Source organism: Cydia pomonella, chromosome 25 (genome assembly GCF_033807575.1).
Source record: "Cydia pomonella isolate Wapato2018A chromosome 25, ilCydPomo1, whole genome shotgun sequence".
Lineage (NCBI taxonomy): Eukaryota > Metazoa > Arthropoda > Insecta > Lepidoptera > Tortricidae > Cydia > Cydia pomonella.
Window position 1 is genome coordinate 7,486,540 of NC_084727.1, and position 25,290 is coordinate 7,511,829.

Sequence of the window (25,290 nt, forward strand, 5' to 3'; positions counted from 1 at the left end):
ACTGACTATATAGAATTATAATCACCTGATGCCCTTCTGCGAAACGTTGGCCAAGTCATACCACATCAGCCCAAACACGGGGGAGCGGGGCTCTCGGCTCTTCATTCCAAGGTACACTCCAGGCCGGTACGAGCCCCAGTACCGGCTCGGGACAGCGAGACCTGTCTCTGATACAATCTGGAATCGAGATAATTACTGGCATAGGATAAATTTAAAAGTGAAAAATATACTCCAGAGGCCGTGAGTTCAAGTCTAACCCAGGACAGTAATTTCTCCACTTCTAAATTTATCCTAAGCTTAATAGCATCGTTCGCATACGTTTCTGCTTGTTAACAATTAATTTAATTACTGGCATTTTACATATCTTATACCTTTAAACGAGCAATTCTTGTATATATGTATATATATTTCTGTGATCTCGGAAACGGCTCTAACGATTTCGCTGAAATTTGGTATATGGGGGTTTTTGGGGGTATACAATCGATCTAGATTAGTCTTATGTTTGGAAAAACGCGTGTTTTCGAGTTTTTATGCGTTTTTCTTTCGACGCAGAATATGGTCGCTAATTTCGTATTGCCGGCCACTGTCCGTCTGGTCCAGCGGGTTAAGACGCGGACGGCTAAAACGAATGTTACGGGTTCGAATCTCGCCTGGTGATTGACTTTTGTTTTTTTTTATATGTTTAAGTTTATATATAATTTTTTTAATTTTTATTGTTTTAGACAAGTTTAATTTAGTAAAAAAATGTATTTAAGATTATCACCTATACACCACCATATTACAATAAATAGTTATAACCGAGCAAAGCTCGGTCGCCCAGGTACTGATCTGTAATACGACAACGAGCGGTCTAGGCTAGTGGGTAGTGACCCTGTCTATGAAGCTGATGGTCCTGGGTTTTAATCCCGGTATGGGCTTTTATGTGTGTGATGATGATGAGCACAGATATTTGTTCCTGAGACATGGATGTTTCTATGTATTTAAGTATTTGTATAATCTAGAATACTAATGTATTTAAGTATTTGTATTAAGCAGGGATCGGAAACCGGTATTTTTTGTATGGGAACGAAAACGGTATTTTTTCGTTCTTTGTTAATTATTTCCTTTCTAATTGGGCAAGCTAATAATACGAAGTCGTTATCTAAAAACACAACCGAGTCCTATATTTAGAGTATAAAATAAACCGAAATATATGTTTATTTCAAAGTTTTTCCAAAAAAACCGGTTCCGATCCCTGGTATTAAGAAGACACGCTGAACATTAATCCGGACAATCTGATGTGTTAGTTTTTAAGTAAATTTGTTTATACATGTAATGTAATACTGTTTTAGTTTCGGCAATAAAGGCGATTATTATTATATATATATGTAACGTTTTCACGAAAAATGTACCACATTGTCGCATGCCATTGGGACGCTCTAACAGATCATTCGTATCAATATACAAGCAAAATTCGTCCTTAAAGTAAGCGACAAAGTGGTACTCAGAGAAGAATATGTGACATTCTCAAGCATATGTCACATATTGTTGTCTGAGTACCCACAACACAAGCCTTCTTGAGCTTACCATGGGACTTGGCGTTATTCATAAACGCTTTACTTGCCTAAATTAGCTATGAATCGTTTATCTCTATTCTCTATCTGTCATTTTGACTTCCGTATTTGTCAGAAAGGGATAAAACATAATTTAACTAAATCAGGCCTGAATTTTTTTATGAATAAGGGGGTTAGTCAATAGGGTATTTGACTGTATTTAATATAAATTATTGTAGCATTGCATGTAGTCAGCAGTTATTTTATAATTCGTATAGAACTATAAAGAGTAGATTACTTGACCGTGACGTCATTTGCTAGTGTTTCATATAAATTCCATAGTGGAAAATAAATTTAGTCAGTTTGAAAAAATAAACTGATTTGACTAGTAGTCAAATACCCTATTTGTGTAAGTCCCTATAATATTTATTTATATGTATTTATTTATTCTATCCTTTTCCAGGCATAGTACGATTTATCGACCACATACGCGCCAGTAAAATTTCAACCTTAGCCATCGGATTTAAGGTTTAAATTAGATTGCACTTCCGGAAAATGTGACTTGCCTTCAAAAGAATCATCAACGCTGGATTTACTGGAATATATTTGAATTTTTTGGGAAAACCTTGTAGATTGGTGCGGCCTGGAAAAGGGTTAACAATAGGGTTTTCGTGTGAAAATAGTTACTTATAATTTATATTTTACTTACACTAAATTAATACTTTAAAACTTAAATAACTCTTATAAATATTAAATACTATAAAACATCCAAATCCACAGTTAAATTACGAATGTAACCAGAGCAAAACCAAACTTTAAATTTTAGTTTCCGCAAAAGATCCTTTTCAGCAAACACTACTTATTGTGGTTTTTAGAATATGGTATAATAATTGGTATATTTTTCCAGTTATCAACAGGACTGGATCATTAAGTGCAAGTGTAGTGCAACCATTAAATTAAATGATATTGCCAGTAAATAACATCTTTTGCTGCTTGGGATCACATTGAGAGACCGTAATACGAATGAGTGGCGGAGACAGCTCAGCTAGGTCACCAATGTAAAACACGTAGCCACATTGAAGTTGAAATAGACTGGTCATATAGCACGAAAGACGGTTCGTGGAGTAAACAACTACTCAGTGGCACCCATGGGGAGGTAGGATGGAGACCCCAAATGCGTTAAGGCGACAACATCAAAAGGACTGTGGGGAAGTAGTGGCTTCAGAACCGTGACGAGTGGCATAAAACGAAGGAGGCCTACACCCGAAGGATAGAGACGGGCTAAAGAGGGAGATGGAGGTTTGATCTAACCATACATCTTCGTCCAGTAAATAACATCTTTTACTGATCATCATTCAGGTTAACAAGAATTTGGCATTGTCATTGGCTAGTTGTTGTATGTTCACAACATTTTTACTTCTGTATAAAAAGTCACTTTAAAATGTCATCTTTACAAGAATAGTGTTACAATATTCAGTCTTTTTTTTTCACAACGGTGGCAAACAAGTATATGGCCCGCTTGATGTTAAGTGGTCACTGCAACCTATGTATACCTGAGATCCCAGAGGTGTTACATATGCGTTGCCAACACTATAAAATCTGTAGACTCATTTTTAGGGTTCCATACCCAAAGGATGAAACAGGACTCTATTACTAAGACTCCGCTGTCCGTCCGTCCATCTGTCGCCAGGCCAGTTGAAATTTTCACAGATGATGTATTTCTGTTGCTGCTATAACAACAAATACCAAAAAGTATGAAACCCTCAGTGGGCGAGTCCGACTCGCACTTGTCTGGTTTTTTAAGAACCTCATACTGTAGGACTCATCTTGGGATCACTAATTAAGCTTTAATTTCTTTAATATAATGTAATGTTTTATTTTTAATTTTAAGTTATGTTCAACACAATATTTTATTGTTATGAATGAATAAAGAATGAATAAAGAATGAATAGGCCCTCGGGAAAACCTCGGTTGGTAGTTCATTCCACAGCCGGAGTGTCCGCAGGAAGAAGTTACTCTTAAACTTTTTGGAGTCATGTAACAAAAACGTGTATTGCTCTTGCTGAGATCAAAATATAACACTGAAACCCTTAACCTTAGGTAAATAATTAACAAATTTTATTTTTGTACATTTTACTTCATATGGGGCAAATAAAATAAATAGTAAAATTATAAAGTCATTATACTCATTATCCACCATATCACCTATGTAAAAAACGATGTTATCCACACTTGAAAGTTCAAGCCCTGGTTATCAACTATTGTATTGTAGTACAGGCGATTTTCCGCAACTCGATGTCTGGCGCCTATTTTGCGTGATCATTCATAAGGTTATCAACTAATGATTAGGTGAGTCCACACAGAGCGAGCATACAGGCGAGGCAATTTCCTCACACACAAAACGGCTAGTGTCGTCATGCCTCGGCCGAGGCGGCGCGCGTGTTGTCCTCGCCCTAGTGCGTCACCTCGGCCGGGGCACGTCTACACTGACCGTTTTGTGCGTGATGAAAAAAACTTGCGCGTATGCTCGCTCTGTGAGTAACCACCTATTAACAAATTAATGGTTGTTAGTCTTGTTAATCAACTCACTGAACAGATCTATTATAATTTTATTTAAATGAATAACAATTACCCATAAGCCTGATGTCCAATCTATACAAGATCTTCGCAAAATTTTTATTAAGGCGACTAGAAACAAGACTAGATGAAGAACAACCAGTAGAACAGGCTGGTTTCAGAAAGGGGTACTCAGTACTGGATCATATTCATGTTTTGAGGCAGATACTAGAAAAGTACAAGGAATACAACCTTACATACTACATAGCGTTTATTGATTACAGCAAGGCTTTTGACTCCCTCATACACGAAAAAATCTGGATGGCACTAAAGACGCAAGGTATTGAACACAAATACATCAGAGTCATCAGCAAAATATATCAACACAGCACATCACGCATTCAACTGGAAAGATATGGGGAGACTTTCAGAATAGAAAAAGGAGTAAGGCAAGGGGATCCCTTATCCCCAAAACTATTCTCTGCTGTCTTGGAGATGGTATTCAGAAACCTGAACTGGGATCGGCTCGGTCTTAACATAGGTGGCCGCCAATTAACACATCTAAGATTTGCGGATGACATTGTTCTACTTGCTAAAAACCCAGACGACCTAAACAGAATGATAAACGATATTGAAACTAACAGCAGAGAAGTAGGACTATCAATGAACCTGGAAAAAACAAAGGTGATGACAAATGGCGAGAAGAACATCATTAAAATAGGAGAAATGACAGTGGAATATGTGGACGAATACATTTACCTCAGTCAGATTATATCACCTGACGAAACAATAGAGAAAGAAATAGAGAGAAGAATAGTGAACGGGTGGAAAAGGTACTGGTCCCTGAAAGAAGTCTTCAAAGATAAACAACTCCACTCTAAAACAAAGGGTAAACTATTTAACACATGTGTTCTTCCCGTCCTAATGTATGGTAGCCAGACCTGGGCGCTGACAAAAGCTACTACATCCCATCTAGCATGCTGCCAGCGTGCCATGGAAAGGAGCATGATAGGTGTACGGAAGACTGACCGGCTACGAAACACCCTAATTAGGAATAGGACGAAAGTCCAAGACATTGCCATAAAAATTAGAAGACATAAATGGAAATGGGCTGGCCATATCATCCGAGGCACAGATAAATGGAGCAAGCGAGTCACCCAATGGTACCCAAGAGAGGGAGAGAGAGGAGCAAAGAGACCTCTAATGAGATGGGATGATGACATTGTGCAGGTAGCTGGCCGTACCTGGAGCAGAGTGGCAATAGATCGGAGAGAGTGGAGAAGGTTGGAGGAGGCCTTTGCCGAAGGGCAAGCAGGCAAAGAATACAAAAGATGGGAGATAATAGAGAGATAGTAGTACTGTTCTATGTCGTGTAAATAAAGGCTATTTTATTTTATTTTATGAATAACAATTGCAAAGCGTAATGAAAACATACAAACAATAACTCTATTCGGTGCAAATATGTCTATCCTAATTAGAACATCCGTAACAACGTTTTTCTGACTTAAAATCTAATTAAAATTACAACTACATGATGTCACCGGCCGGCATATACTCTGTCAATACTCGTAAACCACTGTTTGTAGAGAACACAGTTGGAAAACATGAATAATGTTACCACATCAACAACGTACCTTTTCATCACTGAAGGGCGTGTTCACCCTGGTCTCCAAGTACCCTAAAGTCCCGACGTACACAGCAACAGTTAAACACACGGATCCTATCACAGTTTTCCATCCTGAAAGAACTTTTAGTGTGCGGCTACCAGTAGCCGTGTCACTGCTCGCTGAACTACTACTGGTCGCGTTACCCCGATGTGTATGCTGAATATGAACGGTTTTCCTATTCCGAACCATCGTTTTAAACTTAAATATGCTTTAACTAGTTACATATGTGCTTAATTGACGTGGTTCCTTAATTTACCTATAGTTTTTTTTGTCTTTGACCTGTCGGCGTTTGTATGGTCAATGCAATGCAGCAAACGTCAATACGTGCGACGTCTTGACAGCAAACTGAACTGACAGATATCTATCGTTCAAAAATGAATACTGAATTATAACGATGACGTTATAGAAGGTTAGTAAATATTTCATCGGTTTAATTATAAAATAAATACTAAAATAAATTTATACACTTTTTTTTAAACAAAAATATGGATGTATAAATAAAAATAAGCTTGTACAAAACCCCCTCATTAATTTTTGATATTTTACGACTGGCAACCTAAATGTTTATCAGTGCCATAAAAACTGGAAAAGAAATATAAATATTTCTTTATAATTTTCCGCAAATGACTGTAATGGCATTTTGTTTGTACAAAATCAACCAGTAACAGGTGATAATTAACTTGTTTTAACTATGAAGGTAATTAATGAAATTATTAAACATAATTAATTTGAATACGAAGTACGACAGCTTTAAAAATATTCGCTGATGTTGGATTGCAATAAATAAGCTTTTTAATTGTTTTTATTTGCATAGTTCTATAAAAAATGCTTCAGTCGCTACACTATACTAGTTAATACTTAATGGAACTATTATTTGTTTTTATTTTAACTTTTTCGATTTTTGCTCGCTTGTCCAAACTAAAAGCTTTTTATTTATTGATTGTAAATATATTTCTTTTAGAAATAAAGATTGTATTATTTCTAATACAAAGTATTTAACAATTATTGACATAGTATAGATGCATTTTGAATTGTTTTCAGTTTTACTTATTCTACTAAGGAGTACGGCCACATTGTGAAAGCATGTAACTCAAAAATAATGATTTTTTTTATTTGATTTGATTATGGCACAAGCATGTTGTTTAATGTAGTATCGGGAGATGGCGCTAGCTGTGTTATTGTTAAACTATTTGTAGGGAATACAGCGTTGAGTTTACATGGAACTTATAGTTGCTTGAAAATGATTTCGTATTTGTATAGAATAGAATTTTAAAATAATTATTTTAACTTTGGAAATTAAGAGGTCTAAATAATTTTTTTGTATGTGAATACAAAAAGATGTCAAAACAATGAAAAAACATGAAAACAAACAAGATGCAGGTAGCATCGATACAAACGCATATTTGCAAATGGCCGCGCCACCTGTCTGCTCGCTGGATGGAGCAGAGCAGCAGCGCGGTCGGTAAAGCAGCTAGGGCGCGACCCCCGTCCTCCGCGGCCCTCGCCCCGCGCCCGACGCGGACCGAACCCCAGTACGATCGAGCGAGACGGGCCGGGCGTACCTGCTACCAACGACCGTACAATGCGTCACACTACGCGATTATGAGGCGAACGCGACTATTTTCCTCAAATAATCAGTGAAATAATGTAAAACGTTCGTCAAAAAGTAACTACAAGCCGCCGCGGCGTCATCTGCGTGCCCGCTCCGTTGTCCTCCCGCCGGCCGGCGGACGCTGCACGCGACAACGCTTCCAATAAAAAAAAAAACTAAAATTTCGATGTCAGTGAGCGTGAGGACTCTAGTGTCAGTGTAGTGTAGTTTTAAAATAGTTAAATGGATAAACGGCGTGCAATGTTCGTATGAGGAAGAAAGGCAACCGGAACATCGTAAGTGGAGAGTTCGCTCTCAGTGTTAATTCTGTTGTGTCAGAGCAGAAATGCGGGGTAGCTCGCCCCTGTACCCGGAGGTTTTAACATACGAGTGGGGAGGCCGCTGAGCGCACTACGGAGGTACGGAGGTCTATCCCTCGTATACTCACTCAATGTTTTTTATACCGTGCAGGTCTCGTTCCGAACCCCTTTTTTGTGCGGCGTATTTTTTTGGAGGGAATGTTTACGAATCGATATCTTGTAGGTTATGATACACTAATCTCCGTAGCTTGCATTTTGGCCGCTCGAGTGTGACAGTAAACTTAACTCTTAAAAGTAGATAAATATCGTAACAAAAACCCATCTCCTTAAGCTTCGCTTACAATCAAAACACACCCAATTTCAAATCAATAATAACATTATCGTAATGTTTTCTTGCGTTGGCAATGGTAGCACGGTTAATGAAAATTTAGTAGACTCCCACGATAACAAAGTGTAGTAACACTAAAATCAATAATTTGCCGCGCTGTCCAAAAAAACTGGAACGCTATATACGGTGTTTAGGTAACCTCAAAACTTGTTTGACTGAGCCTCCCGTGATCAAATGATGAAACACCAACCTGTACAGTAATGTTTTATAATTAAAAAGACATTACTGAAATGCCCGCACAAAGTCAATATTTGGGCAAGTGTCATACAATGTTATTGTTGTCATATGTAAATAAAAAAACAAGTCGAATGCAAAAGTGTATACTAATCTATTATATACGATAACAACGAATATATTTAATTTAATATGAACTCGGAATTATGTACCTGTACCTACGCAAATAAAGGACGATAAAAATTTCATTTCATTTAGGTATAAATACGTATAAATTAGTTTCGCCCGATAAACGCAATATTTTAATAAATTTTACAAATTGTGAACAACTCGAATTGATTTTCCAAACCCATCAACCATCCATCCATCCATTATCTATAACATTTAATCATATCCTAAAGAAAAAAAAAATATATATACATATTCATCTATAAGAGATAAAACATTTCATCCCTTGAAAATGTGTGGTGTAAGTACACATAAAATGGAAAATCATAATTTAGTTAGTCTAAAAGAAATTTCATTGGTAACCACAATAAACAAATCTACAGACCACAACAATAGCAATAACTCTTAGGTTTCAACCATAACAAGAATCAATTGACGATCTACTAATGCAATTGTCATTTGTATTAATATCATTTGATTCGATCAAAATGCATTAGATGTATAAAGATCAATTGTCTGTTTAGTAATCGAATTTTCGTCTGAATACTTAGCATTATATATTAAATTAAATTGATGTACACTTTAACTAGACGTATATAACCAGTCAGGTTAGATTCACTTTCTATACATATTTTAATTTCAACAACCTTCACAGGGCTTAAGGACCTTCTAACACGATTAATAAAGTACTGAAATCATCTAAAAATTGAATCCAAATCTGCTGATGAAAGATACAACCAACCAAGCCAAATCGGTAAACATGTTTTATGTCTACAGGGGAATCATAATCAATGAGTGCGACAAGGATTGGAATAACTATAAGGGTTCGATAATTTCGACATCATAATATAATCCAGCCCCAAAAATGAACAGCGGTGGGAATGAGTGAATAGACTAGATGTAAAATCATTGAAATTGAGAAGCAGTGTGGCTTATTTTGCAACAGTTTCTAAGCGCTGTCGAAATCTAATGGGAATGGTGTATGATTGTTGATCTATAATAAAAACTTGAATGTTTGTATCGTAAGTGCTCATTTTTGAGTAAATTTATGATAGAACCTTATTATGTTACCTTGAAGAGCAAGGCTACATCGAACAGACTGGTCTTGATGACTTTACTCAATTCGAGCATTTTTGACAGACTTGGTTGTCAAGTATATAGCTACAGTTATACTTCGAGCACGTATCTGCGTCGGGATTGTTGAGATAGAAAATGGAAGATCAGACTTATTCTGATGGTCACAAACCCTAATAATCATATCATAATAAACTACAGCAGGTGCTTGGTAATTCCTCTATGCTGGATTGTAGGAACGGCGCGGCGTATTATTGGATTTGTATAGGAAATTTATAAATTTTTTTTTTACATCAAATACAGCTTCTCTGTAATCCGGAGTTAGACTGTGTAAACTGTCGAATTATAGAGCGGGTCACCTGAGTCGCAAATTGCCGGATTATTGTTTAACAGCACACGTAGTATTGTAGTGATATAGTTGTTGTAACATAGGAAGGCAACTTTTCTGTACGGTTTCCTATCCGGACGTGCATACTTCTTCACTTCGTATTTGGAAAATCTCTGAAAATACTCTATCTTACAATCTAACATTGTTGCAAAGGCACTCACGGGCGGTGTTGTGTATGGAGTCCTAAACATCGCCTTAAGGTACACTATATTCTTCATGCCAAACTGGTACATATGTCGTGTTGGACGGTTTATCGGCCACGATAACTTCTTGGCACGCCGTGGCACAGCGCGACACGAGAAATAGCGATGCCACGCTAAATGCATTTATTTTCGTACCGTACTGATTTGAAGATATGTAATTTGTTTAATAATAGATATAATTTTGCAATAGTATTTTACTAGCGTGAGGTCTGCGGCAATGAAAAAACTAAGAATCCGCTTTACCTTCGCCTGTCACTTCGATCAGAGAAAGCTTAGTAGTTGAGCTTCATGGTAAGGTCACGTTCAAACACAGATCTTAATTAACGAGGGATCCCTGTCGGAGCTTTGGGTAGCACAGAATGTTAGACATAGTTACATTAGTTATCCCGTGATTCCCGCCAAACAATGGTATGGACAAAATGAATGGATTAAATATACTTAATGCATCTTGAATATCTTGATTCATTATTTATACATTATCTAAAACATTAAATAGAGTGTATATAAACTCCATATGACGTCAATCGATATAACGTTTCACTTCCTATAATATCGACAATCTTTGCTCTAGTTAGTTTAATATTAATTCTCTCTGTTTAACGAAAACCCTCTGTAACGTCAAAAAGTGGCCGCTCCATTGAGTGGCGATATGTAGACTTTACACTGTATTGCATGTAATAAACGTAGACATATAAAATCCTATCTATTTGTGAAAATTTTCAACAAAGTTATGGGAATGAATATCCGTATCCGTACCTTGTTAACAAACATCATGAAATTTGATTCAAACGATTTCACTCCATATTGTGCCTCGCTTGTCGGCAATAGTCTCAAAGTATTTATAAACATCCCAAAGGTAAAGATACAATCTCTATTATAACAATACGTAATGAAGATCTGCATCATTGCGTGCTACGTCACGCGTTTTCACTGCACTTTCCCAAAGTCAACCGTCTGTCGCGTTCAACTCAACGGAATTATTTTTCTGATTTATAATCAGAATGAATTATATATCATTAAAATAGTTTTATTTTCTTCGATTAACACAATAACGAAAAGAATGTGCAACAAAATTAAGGTAAACTGTAACTGTGATCAATAACAATCAACTTTACAAATCATAGAAAAATGAGAGCAAAAATTATACATAAACGCTATCAAGCTACAGATTAATATAAAATATTTAAAAGAATGATGTGCATACACAACCCCGCGTATTCTAATCAATCAATCATCGGCCTTATCGTCTATTGCAGACGATTTATGGTGTGACACCGAAGAGACGCCTAAGCTACCAAAAATTATACTAGAAACTGGAGAAAAATTAACCGATAAAGATTACTTTGCACCAAGAACGTTGATAGAAAACGCCAATCCAACCTAAACAATGTACTCGTATGGTAACAGTCACGTGACTCTTTTTTTTTTCCAACCCAACTGTTACGATCCAACCTTTTAGCATTAACGCCGCTAGAAGAAGCTACGACCCGGCGCGGATTCTACTTTTAAAATAAATTCGAACATGTCAATAATCAAAAAACAATATAATTAATGTCAATATATCGCATATAAAAACTACAATAAATATTGTTAATATATCTTTTCGTTTAACGTTTGTCGATAATGACTACTAACGATTGTCAACTTGGCTAAGCCCCCAGGACAGTAGTGCCAAAATTATAGGCTCAAAAGCTATTAAACATGACCATTGGCCAACTAGAAAACAAATACAATACTAAATATTACTTACTGTACGGATATATTGATGGCCGATACGTCAAAAGAGGTGAGTAAAGTCCTTAATTAATGTATTCTTATCCTTGCATATATTATTGCATTTTTAAATGTTTACTCAACCTGCTGTCATGGTAACTTTATAATGGTCTTCAACACATCGGTGACTGATGGAAAATTCTACAAGGGGCATTAGATAATGAATCGTTGTTGGTTTAAATTACATTAATTCTTATCAATTTTCGTACGAAGCATAGATGGACATACATGCATTGTTGTCCGTTTGCATTTTATTATGGTTAACCGGCGGAAAAGAATCAAACAAATCATTTTACAACTCCAGGCCGTACGTAAGGCCAGACTTATATATAATAAATATGCTATGTTTGATACCACAATGAAAACAGAGATATGTTTTTTTAGAACCAGTTAACTATACATAGTTCAAAAACACGTTTTTCAACCAACAACCCAAGGCACCACCATCATAAGATCAAATAATATGTAAGTGCCCGAAGATGAAGATTCTCCAAAACATGTCACACGTAGTGACTAATGACTAACGATAAGTGAATAAGACCATAAAATTATTAAATAATTAGCCCATTGGGTCGCTTTATAACTTCAACTCATTAAAATTAGTAGGCGAGAGAGCCTATCTCAAGTTCAAAGTTCAAACCTAAAACTAGTTCTTAAGATACATGTGTCAAAATGCTCAAGTTTTAAAATGATTCCCATAAACACAAGCGCAGGGTTATCTTATCCCCGCTTAAACCCAAAAGCAAACCTCTTAAAACTGACTCAATCGTCACGAGCTACATTACGGTCACACTGGGATCAAGATCGTTTATTACCTGCTACCTTGGGTCGCACAAAAGAACAAATATTTGGACACAAATAGCCGATACTTCCTCTAAATGTACGCAACAATGGTACAGCTATAGTCGATGGGATGCAGATGCGGTGGGTTATTTCGGAAGTTAATATGAATACGAAGCTACGTAATACGTGGATATATTAAATATGGGGTTAGATTAGAAATGCACTCATATTATTGCTTGCTTACAATATCAAGAAGACATTATTATAAATTTAAATTTAATACTGTTTCACGCATGTCTTAGTAGAACTAGAACTTAGGTACTTACTTTTACCGTGACACGTTGCTACGTAATACCTTTTTTATATCCTAGGAGGTTGGATTAGAAATGTGTTCATATTTATGTTTGCTGACAATATCAATAGAAAATTTTATAGATCAGAATTTATGACTGAACTAGTCTAAAGTGAAGCGTTTTGATACGATCGTTATTTTTTCGTAAAAATATTACTTAGGCAATTTTGCCTTGAGACGTTTTATGTCCGAAGTATTTTCTTTTTTAAATAGTTTTGTACATTGAATAAAAAGCTCTTGATAAATAAATTCAACTCAAGTAATATTATGATTATTATGAAGATAGAGAAATAGATAGACGGGCAAGCTATTGAGAAGGTCGGTTGTCAATAAGGTGCTATTTCCATATAGCTTCAATTTGAAATCAACCTCATCGATAACCGACAACGTGGTACCTTTTGGTTGAAAACGTCACAAATAGTGATACTTCCGTCCTAAGCTAAAAGACGGTATATCAAAAACAAATGAACTTGAAACATAAACTTTTAAAATTTCAAATTACATTTTTGTTTTAAAATTTTAATTTTAAATACTGCTTTTTAGCTTAGCATGGCAGAATAATGATTCAGACAAATATCTACACAAAATTAGGTCAAGTCGAGTAAGTCGTTTATTCAATTGAAAAAGTTAAGGACCGAAACAGGTTGAGTGCATGCAGGTGCGGTGCCAGGAGTTCACAGCCTCAAGGACGCATGGACACGCGAGTTGTCTTCATGCTAGGCTAGTTTCAAGTCTGTTTGTTTGTTAGTTTGAAGGAATATAGGAATAGTCCTATAGATCATGCTCACTTTTTAGTTATACCAGTGTTGATAGGGTTCGTATTTTCTGTTTATAATATTATTGCCTTATCCACGCGGACGAAGTCGCGGGCGTATCTGATGTTTTATAATTAAATTTTATGTATATAATAATTTAATAACATACTTATATTACTTAGTTTTATCTAATGGCGCCATTCATTTAATAAGTAAGACGTGTATTTGGCCAGTATTTGAGCCCCTCTATATTACGTAAGAATCTAAAGGGAATAAAAGCGGCCAAGTGCGAGTCGGACTCGCCCATGAAGGGTTCCTTTATGACGTATTAAAAAAAACTACTTAAACTACTAGATCTCGTTCAACATTTTACCACTTTGGACACACATTTTACCACTTTGGTAGTGTCTCTCGCGCAAACTATTCACTTTAGAAAAAAATTATATTAGGAACCTAAATATCATTTTTGAAGACCTATCCATAGATACCCCACACGTATGGGTTTGAAAAAAAAAAAATTTTTTAATTTTATGACGTATTAAAAAAAACTACTCACTAGATCTCGTTCAAAACAATTTTCGTTAGAAGTTTGCATCGTAATGTATATCATATATTTTTTTTAGATTTTTCATTCTGTTATTTTAGAAGTTACAGGGGGGGGGACACACTTTTTTTTACTTTGGAAGGTTCTCTCGCGCAAACTATTCAGTTTAGAAAAAAATGATATTAGAAACCTTAATATCATTTTTGAACACCTATCCATAGATACCCCACATGTATGGGTATGTTGAAAAAAAATTTTTTTTTTTAATTTCATGTCGTATTTAAAAAAAACTACTTACTAGATCTCGTTCAAAACAATTTTCGTTAGAAGTTTGCATCGTAATGTATATCATATATTTTTTTTAGATTTTTCATTCTGTTATTTTAGAAGTTACAGGGGGGGGGGGACACTTTTTTTTACTTTGGGAGGTTCTCTCGCGCAAACTATTCAGTTTAGAAAAAAATGATATTAGAAACCTTAATATCATTTTTGAAGACCTATCCATAGATACCCCACATGTATGGGTATGTTGAAAAAAAAAAAATTTTTTTAATTTCATGACGTATTTAAAAAAAACTACTTACTAGATCTCGTTCAAACCAATTTTCGGTGGAAGTTTACATGGCAATGTATATCATATATTTTTTTTAGATTTTTCATTCTGTTATTTTAGAAGTTACGGGGGGGGGGACACACATTTTACCACTTTGGAAGTGTCTCTCGCGCAAACTATTCATTTTAGAAAAAAATGATGTTAGAAACCTCAATATCATTTTTGAAGACCTATCCATAGATACCCCACACGTATGGGTTTGATGAAAAAAGATTTTTTGAGTTTCAGTTCTAAGTATGGGGAACCCCCAAAATTTATTGTTTTTTTTCTATTTTTGTGTAAAAATCTTAATGCGGTTCATAGAATACATCCACTTACTAAGTTTGAACAGTACAGCTCTTATAGTTTCGGAAAAAAGTGGCTGTGACAGAATCGGACAGACAGACGGACATGACGAATCTATAAGGGTTCCGTTTTTTGCCATTTGGCTACGGAACCCTAAAAATGAACACAAGTTTCGTTTGTTTCATTGTTTGTTTCTCAAAAAAAAAAAATTTGGAACGCTTAGTTATCCTTACAAAGGTACTGCATGGACTTCGTCTAAGCTAACTCTGCACCGTGTTTGACAGCATAGAGTGTGGAAGTATTATTTTAATCGTCATAATTTCATAGAAATTAAAAAAAATTAGCATCTTTGTAATCTTACGTAAAAACGATAAAAAAAACTCTCCCACTGCCTTGTAAGAAAAAATAAGTCATTGCCGATCCCCCCTCGCCCTCTAAATCGTCTTACGTAATAATGAATGGCGCCCTTGTACTGAGACAATACGTTACTTATTTTTTGGATTTTTTTACGTCGATTATACATTGTGCTTTTAATTGATGAAGTCTTTGTTAATACACACATAATAATTACTTGCCGCTAAAAATAATAAATGCATCTAGGTGAGACTCGAATTACCTATCTTTCATAAAATAGTGTTTAGTGCTCACGTTGGTTATACAATTTAAAAATTTAGGCCGAGACAGGTTGAATGCAAGCTGCAGGTGCGGTGCCAGGAGTTCACGGCCTCAAGGACACGCGAGCACGCGAGTTGCGCCGACCGGATGATTTTCTTGGGCCGCGGGCTGGTTGCACCAAACCTTTATCAACGTCATCGACGTCATCGTAACATTATTGTTGACTGTTTAAAATATTTTACGCCATGCTCGAAAGAAACCTCTAGAAAATTATTGACAATAAGTGGTTAGCAATTATTTATTGTCCCAATTTCTATTTTGTAAGTAAGATAGAACTATAAAGAGTAGGTAACTTGACCGTGACGTCACTTGTTCTGTATTTCATATAAATTCCATAGTGGCTAATCGTTTCGTCAATTCTATTAAGAAACTGATTTGAGTAGTCATTGTGCAACGAGGGGGGTAAGTGAAACATTGGACACACAGGCTGGAGGGAAATAAAGTTTGCAATGTTCTTACCCTCGAAGTTAACACAATGTTTTTCATCACACTTGCGAAGAAAAAACTAAATTTTAAGCGAAATATATTCTTAAATACGGTGACATTCCAAACATTCGTCCGCCATATTGTTATTGTTTGACAGGTTAGGCATTGAAGGCACAGACCTATTTGGCATTCAGCCACGATTGAAAATTGTGTATAAACATTTTAAACGGCTATTAAATTAATAAATTAAATCTTTTTAAACATAAACAAAAATATTTAATTAGAAACGTCAGTATTTTAAAAGTAAACCTACATTGTTCATGTGAATTAGTGACAGAATTTAAAAAAAAAGCTGTAAGGCCCTAGGGAGTTATAGCTTCTTTTTCCCGATCCATAACTCCCGGGGAACAATATAGGCCTTTGTCCTATAGTACACCTGCATGAAATAAGATTGTTTTCGAGCAAGTGTGATGAAAAATACCTTATTCGAAAAAATAAGTTGGTTTCACTAGTCATTCAAATACCCTATTTGAAAGAAGCTAATTTCATTCCTTAATAATTTATTTGTATGAAAAGTTTGACAGTTTTTTATAGGATGACGGCTGCCGATGCTATATTTATTTTGACGGTGAACAGTATGCGCGTGAACCGCGTGGTGCAGTTGCAAACCGACCTTAGTGTATAATTTTAACAGATGACAAATCAAAATTACTTTCATGTGTTGCTAACAGGCGCGGATACAAGATTTGGCTTAGGGGGGGGCCATTTTGAGAAAATCATATATTTTTGCACAGAAAATAAGGTAAAAAAAAAATGTTACTCAATTTAGTAATGTGAGAGCCAGGGTTTTAGGGGGGGGGCATTGCCCCTATGGCCCCCCCCCTTGTATCCGCGCCTGGTTGCTAATGGTTTAAAAGCATGCGTATCCGTACATTGTTGGTATTTTTAAATTGTTACTTAGGCACTTCTACAGTTCTACTTACCGGGGATTTGTCGATCACCATTTTGAAGTAATACCTCTTGGAGGATTTAACAGCTGGGCTGGAGACGCCTGGGCTGTAATTTTCCATACTAAACATTGCGCCGATTTTTGTGGGGGAGGGGCACGTCAAATGTACGGCTATTTATACGTACAAATAGCCATGTCAGATAAACGTCAGTCCATATAATACATATTACCATTGGCCGAGGTTTTCGACAGAGGGGTAAGCTCTTAAGGGCGACTCTAGTTGTTAAATCCTCCAAGTAATACCTAATGGATTGAAATAATAATATATAAACTAATGAAAAATGATCAGTTAACTGAATAATATACTTACTTCTCATAATTTTATGCCCTTTACATACTTACATATATTATTAATATATCTAATTGCTATAAGTATAATATGGAGGTGCCTCTCTAACTTTGCTCAACACGTTACCATCAAGATGTCTTCCCTTTGACTTCCCCAATCCAAGTGAACGAGTCTGTACTAGACTCTCTGTAGCTTCCGCTTACCCCTGCCACTTGGTAACTCAAGTATTGCCAGGTAAGTCAAACATTAGCCATCATCCTGATATTAAACTTAGATATTTTAAGAACGTTGTCAAGTAAAATTCATATTTGCTTACACTACTTGGTAAAATTACTAAAAAAATCTTGACATTTGGCCATCCTACTTCGGGCATGACTCCAGCGCACGAAACTCAATCAAAGGTCGAAAATACTCGCAGCTGAAAAAGCCCATTTAGAGGCACTTATAAAACATTTCTTATCCAGAGAAATAAATTGTACCTACACCATGAAAATCATCTGTAACTAAAATCCTTTTTCAGTCTTCTAATAGTTTGTATTTGAGATCCCGTCTATCATGACATTCGGCCATCCCACTTCTGAAATATGTAAGTCATTAAACATTACCCATCACCCTGATATTAAACTTTATTTTTACGATTACAAAAAAATTATGACACGTATAAACTTTACAAATCTAAGGTGAAAAGTTTACCGCCAGAATAACAAACACGAACTGCAGTACAAAGAATAACAAATCAATTAAATTTCTTAACATAAGTTACATGTCAAGTTGATTATATTTATATTATATCTGTATATTTGGCTACCATGAGATCAGAGTACGTTACTCGATAGCGAGAACGTCACGGAAAATGTACGGAGAAAGTGTACAATGCCTCAAGTTGTTACATATAATATTAAAATTTTAAGCTCGTACCATGAATCACTAACGTTTTCTACTCGATTGTTCCTGTAGTTTTCGATACGTGCCTAACTTCACACCTAAATCTCTCTTTCTAACTATATAAAGAAAACTGAGCTAGAATTATTCTAGTGTCAATAGTAAAATCTCATTACTTTACGGGAGTAAACATGACAGTTGGCAACATGTATAGCAACATCACATTTTAAGTCACATAAAATTCTCTCAATTAGGTATGTCTTCATCCAATGAGTCGAATTACATATTTACTGAATAGTCCTTAAGCTTACTTATTTGATAATTTCGCTCACATTACATTATTTCGCAAACGGCTACTACGACAGGACCTAAAATTCAATAATGTTCTAAAAATAAGTTTTTGGCAACGCTTTTATCGCTGACTGTACTTTTCTTTCTACAGACAACTAATATTTATCGAGACAATTCCAACAACCCCAAACACGATTAGTTTGCGTTGTTTTATCATAGAGTTCCCATGGCCACCTCCTGTCTCCAACATCAAATCAGCTCCGTATCACCGTAATATTGCATTGTCATCCAATTTACATATGTACGCAAAATTTTAGACCAATCGGAAATCGGGAAGTGGTTCAAATTTAGCTTCCAATATTTGACCTACCAAACTACTAACTAACAGGGCAAGTTAAATAAAAGTTTATTATGAAAAATAGAGAAAATTTATAAAAGTGAAATTGCATGCAAGGTATGTAAGTACTAATAGAAATAAAAATAGATTGACACATGTCTATGAAATGACGTATTATTATTATCAATAAACAAATGCCCATGAATGATCCACCCTAACACAAATAGTTCCCTCATGTGACCGGTTATGTCCCTGTGGGTTAGGTTACCCCTTCATTGTCAAATGCTTACAAGACTACGTGTTGACTTTGACCCCCGCGCACGCCTAAATTTTGTATACAATAAGAATACAAATTGCATTTAGTTACGTTCAAATTGAGACTTGGCGGTTTAGCGGTCTTCTTAAGTGGCTCCATGCGGTTTTCATCGATTTTTGACAAATTTTGAGTCGTTACTTTTACATTTGCATTACAAATATAATTATAAAACAAACGGCTATCGGTTCTTCAATCTTTTATTTCCATTCTTGTGTGCCGGATTTTGAAAGATATGAACACTTATTTCTTCATGATATTTTTAAACATTGTCTAAAAAAAAAACACTTTTTTTGTTACTCGTTTGCTGTGAAGGATCTTACATATACGAAATCTACATGTTTGGGTTCGTTTTCGACGTCTCTAAAACTGGTCAGATATTTTAATTTTAAAGTAGTTACCACAAAAGTTATGGCTAGTAAACCAGTTTTTTGGCCTAAAAGTGTTCAACTTTGATGCCAAATATCTCGAAGACAGTGAACTCTGAAGTAAATATGGTATACTATATTGCTTACAGCCGTTGCTGTTAATATGATAAGCTACATAAAACATTAGAAAACTAAGGGATTCAGATCGAAGGTCATTGTCGTTAGGATTGTGAGGAAAAAGTGACAGCCGGTGTTGCGTTTAATAAAAAAGCCTGTATTTATTTGCCTTTGGCGTCTATGTATAACATACGGTTGTCAGATAGAAATACCAACATCGATTACGCGTTCGGCGCGTTCCAACCAACTTCGCACATAGACAATAATTAAGTCAAAGGGAGACAATTGAATGTATTCTGTTAACCCTTATAGGTAATATAATAGGCCCAAGCTAACTGATAACTCTACATAGGCTTTAAAATAACTACGTTTGGAAGTGTCACCACAAAAATCAATATTCTATACAAAATATGACATTTATTGTGGGCATGGTTAGATTAGAAGGTCTCTAGGTGTTGCATAATGTATATGCATAGCGTATCGTGGGAAAAACGGCTGTTAACGGCGGGACTTTCAAATTTTATTACACATCGTTTAGGACGGCGAACTCCATTGAAAAGAAACGAAATCATTTTGACCTAACTCATGGCTGTTCTCATAGTATACTCGTACAGAGTTCAAACCAGTTTAAACTATTTAAACTGTAAGGCGCTACTTGTACTAATATTAAAAAAATGTGTTATGGGCACTGGAGGGAAAGTACCTTAGAACCTAAGTTAGCTCATTTTAATTAAAGGATTTTTTTATAAGCTGGATTTAAAAATTTCCATTAAAATTTTCCGCACTACATACTACGAGTACTAGTTTTTTCCCACGACTTCATCTGCGTGGAATTAGTAATTCGGGTAGCTTATGATATATCCACCTCTAAAGTCTAAAGAGATGGCTAATTGGTAAAATATACATAAAAATTCTGATTTCTTACGAAAAGTTAAATTATAACCGTTATTAATTAAGTCCTTATTTCAAACCCACATCCCCCTCCCCTTTTACACCCTTACGGGATGATTTCGGGGATACTAACTATTTTATATTTATTATCCTTCCCCACAACTCAAACTATCTCCTTACGAAAGTTTCACCGAAATCGGTTATTGATTCCCCATACAAAATTCCACCTCCCTTTTCAATCCTGATGATTTCTGGGATTAAAACTTTTATATGTCCTTCCCCCGAACTCAGCAACTATCTCTATATCAAATTTAAACAATAAGCGATATTAGCGTGTACAGTTAACACTTTCGCATTTATACTCGTAACATTACATTGAAATTAAATTTCATTTATTTAAGATCAACTAGGGGTCAATATTGTTAGTAAACCATATTAGTACCTAACCTAACGCTGTTTTGCTCACACACTGCGTGCAGTGCTCACCCAGTGATAACCGCGTCAGCTAAAGGAGGTTTCAATCATATACGAAATTATAAGTGGCTCCTCCGATGTTGCTTTATGTCCATGGGCGGCGATGACTGCTTCCCATCAGGCGACTCGCCTGCTCGTTTGCTGCCTATTACATAAAACATAATAAAAAGAAAGAAAAGTGACCAATTTCATGTAGGACGTATGGATAGGCTACTGATATAAATTGTAATAAAAGCACATGAACCTGGATTATTTAATTCATTGAAGTTGAAAATTGCAATGTAAACATTGGGCACTTGTCCCACCACCTACGAGAAGCTATCGACTAATGGCGCCATCTAGTCCATCTACATAAATAATGAAACACGACTTCGTACATCATCACTATTTGATATAAAAGTCTAGTTAAGTCTCCCTCCGCGTCTGTCTGTCTGTTTGTTCCCGATAAACTCAAAAAATACCGAACGAATTTTCATGCGGTTTTCACTTATCAATAGATAAGAATAAGAAAAAAAATAAGAAGAAGAAAGATAAGAAAATAAAAAATAAAACCAGCCAAGACCATGTCGGGCCATGCTCAGTGTAGGGTTCCGTAGTTACTCTTCCGTCACAATAAGGACTGCTAAACTGGAGCTTAACGTATATTAAATTGTTAACTAAGGGATGAAACGCGAGTTAAACAAATAGGCAAATTTGCATAATCAGTACCTAATTAAAGTCTTTTTACTATGAAGGAGATACTTTTTGCGATAACTCAAAAACAGCTAAACTGATCATGTCCGCTATAGTTTTCATTTAAAGTCTTTCTTAAGCTCTACTTCCACGATTTTTTTCATATTTTTTGGACCTATGGTTCAAAAGTTAGACATTTTTTTTTCTTTCGGAACGATTATCTCCGAATATATTCACTTTATCAAAAAATGTTTGTTGAAGACCCCTATTAGTTTTGAAAGCCCTTTCCAACGATACCCCACATTGTAGGGTTGAAGCAGAAAAAAAAATCACCCCCACTTTACGTGTAGGGGAGGTACCCTCAAAAAAATTAAATTTTTAGATTTTATTGTACGACTTTGTCGGCTTTATTGATTTATATATCAATGCCGAATTTCAGCTTTCTAGCACTAACGACCACGGAGCAAAGCCTCGGACAGACAGACAGACAGACAGACAGACGGACATGGCGAAACTATAAGGGTTCCTAATTGACTACGGAACCCTAAAAAAGGAAGGTTTAGGTGAATAATTAGTTAAAGTTAATCCGTGCAAAGCCGGGGCGGGTTGCTAGCCTCTTTTTCAAATTCCTTTATAGTACCAAAACACTCATTAATACATACACAATTGACAACGTCCTCTTCGAATGTCGGTTATATGACCCATATATGACCTCCAATATTTGTGTCGTCTGCGAGCGATAGTAGGTACAAATGATTATACTGAAGGAAAAATTATTATACAGGCCATTTTATTTACAATAACAATACATATACACAATGGATATATACAGAGGATTACTATAACCAGTGTAGGGACTGCGTCCTACATTAAATCTAAAATAGGCTCTTGAGGCTTGAGGCATTATACCAAGGATGCTGGCGGCATTTCTTCGTGGTATTGCAATGCTGATACGTTGTGCGCGGAAGCTGGCAGCTCTTCGGTCACCAGTTACGTCAACCAGACGCTTCGCGATTTCTGCAAAAAACTCGTGCGCGCTGGGCAGAGACCCCGTGGAACGGAAAATTAAAAGATTTCTGCTTCAGGCAAGACTCTAACACCGCGATCACCGATCGCTCTTAATCAACCGAGTTACCGAAGCTGACCAGGGCTATAACCGCGAAAATCGAAGTTCGCAAATCGCGGGCATTTTTCTCTGTCACTCTAATTACGCCTTTATTGGAGTAAAAGAGAAAGATCCTCGCAATTGACGAATTTCGGTTTTCGCGGTAGGCCCCCAGAAGCGTGTGAATCCGAATTTTTCCATTCCTTCCTATTTGTTTACATGCCTTACGGAGGCGCACAGCGACATCTACCGTAAGAATGTTTCATCTTAACGGCACCGGAGTCCCAACTTGTATTAAGAATTCACTAATTATAATGTGCTAGAGTCAGACCACGCTAAGTTGGCATCGATTTTGATAGCTCAGATCATGCAAGTGTTAAGTAAACGTCATATTCAAACGTCATTTTATTGAAGTTTGAAGCTTAAAATAAGACTTGCACCCTCTGGGCTATCAAAATCGCGTAATTAGAGTAAATTTCTAATCCATACTAAATTATTTTACAGTACATATGGTGCTACTTTACCGTAACCGTACTAGTGCTGTCATTGGCACATTACGTAACTATGTCGAAAATTTAAAGGACCATATGTACTGTAAAACGTTGTAGTACGGTCAAATTAACTCAAATTTCACTAAAGTCAGGAACTAATTCTAAGGACTAATAAAATCACTACGGATTGTTTTGTATGGGCTAAAAATCGAACTTTATACAATCGTTACTAAATTCACCCCCCCGGAAAGGGGTGAAATCGGCTGAAAATAATGTAATGGTTGTAACTAAGAAGAGAAAAAAGGTGTACTCGGTGCAATTTGGCGTACGTTTTACAACACTTATATCTAAATTCGCACGTGTTATTTATGTTAATTTAAGCTACGGAACAGGTAAAAAAAAAAACAACATACAAAAAATCTATTTTGGCCATTGCGGGTCTGGGGAAAGTAATGTACTCGGTGCAAATTGAGTAAATAATTAGAAAAAATATCTAAATCCAATGTCAAATTCGCACCAGGGTGCGACACCCGGAAAGTAGTTTTTCATGTTTTACTGTCGTTGTACTTCGGGGGAAATTTTAATACTATTGGAAATTGATGCAACCATATTCATTTGATTTTGTTTACATTCGCACCCCATAAAAAATTGGCATTTTTATACGGAACACACAGTTTTGTAATCAAGTACCAAAAACGTAGAGCAATAAATACACAGAAGCGACAAGCTCGTGATTAGTGGCAAGAGAAGGAACGCGCGTAGATGCACCGACGAAGCACGGCTCTTGAGGCACGAGTAGTGGCATGTACCTACTGCAAAAATAGTATGATTTTTTTTTCTTTTATACTACGTTGGTGGCAAACAAGCATACGGCCCGCCTGATGGTAAGCAGTATACGTAGCCTATGTACGCCTGCAACTCCAGAGGAGTTACATGCGCGTTGCCAACCCTAACCCCCTCCCGCCCCTCGTTGAGCTCTGGCAACCTTACTCACCGGCAGGAACACAACACTATGAGTAGGGTCTAGTGTTATTTGGCTGCGATTTTCTGTAAGGTGGAGGTACTTCCCCAGTTGGGCTCTGCTCTAGATCTGGAATGACATCCGCTGTGCTGTGCCCTACCACACAGAGCGAGATGACATTCACAATGCCCATACCTCTCGTAAAAGGTTTCTGAGTTTGCAGACAGACAGTCAACAAATTAAATACAGGTACGCTCAATGTTTGTTAAATTCGAAAAATCGCGTTTTTCCATATACTTACGAAAACGTTAGACTACTTAGTTCACTCAATGATTGTTTAAAACAATAGTTCCGTTTTAATGGCAGAAGAAAGATTTGTGCTCGTTGCCCGTCAAAAGTGTCAAACAAACTGTCTCGGAACAATTGCTGCGCGTAGGGTTTGAGATTCGGATATCCGAAATATCCGGATATCCGTCAACTATAAGATCCGGATCTAGCGGGTCATAAGATCCGGATATTACGGATCCGTTAAATATGGTTATTGACCTATAACCGAAACAATTTTCTAATGAAATTTATGAACAATTTTGTCATTTAAATATAGTATTTTCATATATTTAAGCAATTCAAATACTAACAGCACATCAATTTTGATAAGTACATCATGTCACGCAGTAACTTTATACAATGAATGCGAATGTTGCTTAATGCAAACATTAGATCATTGGATATCCTGATGACTTGGGGCTATAGGCTCAAAACAAAAGCGACCTGGAGGCCAAGGCTAGGATAGTAGAGTAGGAAGGAGAGAAAATTGGTCTGA

At 36.2% G+C, this 25,290-nt stretch overlaps 2 protein-coding genes across 2 annotated transcripts in view; one reads left to right on the forward strand and one right to left on the reverse strand.

Annotated features, from left to right (window-relative positions):
- Positions 1–6,289, reverse strand: part of LOC133531354 (mannosyl-oligosaccharide glucosidase) — a 47,517-nt gene extending 41,228 nt beyond the window's left edge. Inside the window, exons 1-2 of the mRNA XM_061869515.1 lie at positions 5,723–6,289; positions 26–177 (exon numbers count right to left, since the gene is read on the reverse strand). Coding sequence (XP_061725499.1) covers positions 26–177; positions 5,723–5,944 — 374 coding nt within the window. The 5' untranslated portion in view covers positions 5,945–6,289. The remainder of the gene's footprint in view (positions 1–25; positions 178–5,722) is intronic.
- A 996-nt stretch (positions 6,290–7,285) lies between these two features.
- The window catches only part of LOC133531336 (LIM domain-binding protein 2), a 92,676-nt gene continuing 74,671 nt past the window's right edge, over positions 7,286–25,290 (forward strand). Inside the window, exon 1 of the mRNA XM_061869482.1 lies at positions 7,286–7,642. Coding sequence (XP_061725466.1) covers positions 7,616–7,642 — 27 coding nt within the window. The 5' untranslated portion in view covers positions 7,286–7,615. The remainder of the gene's footprint in view (positions 7,643–25,290) is intronic.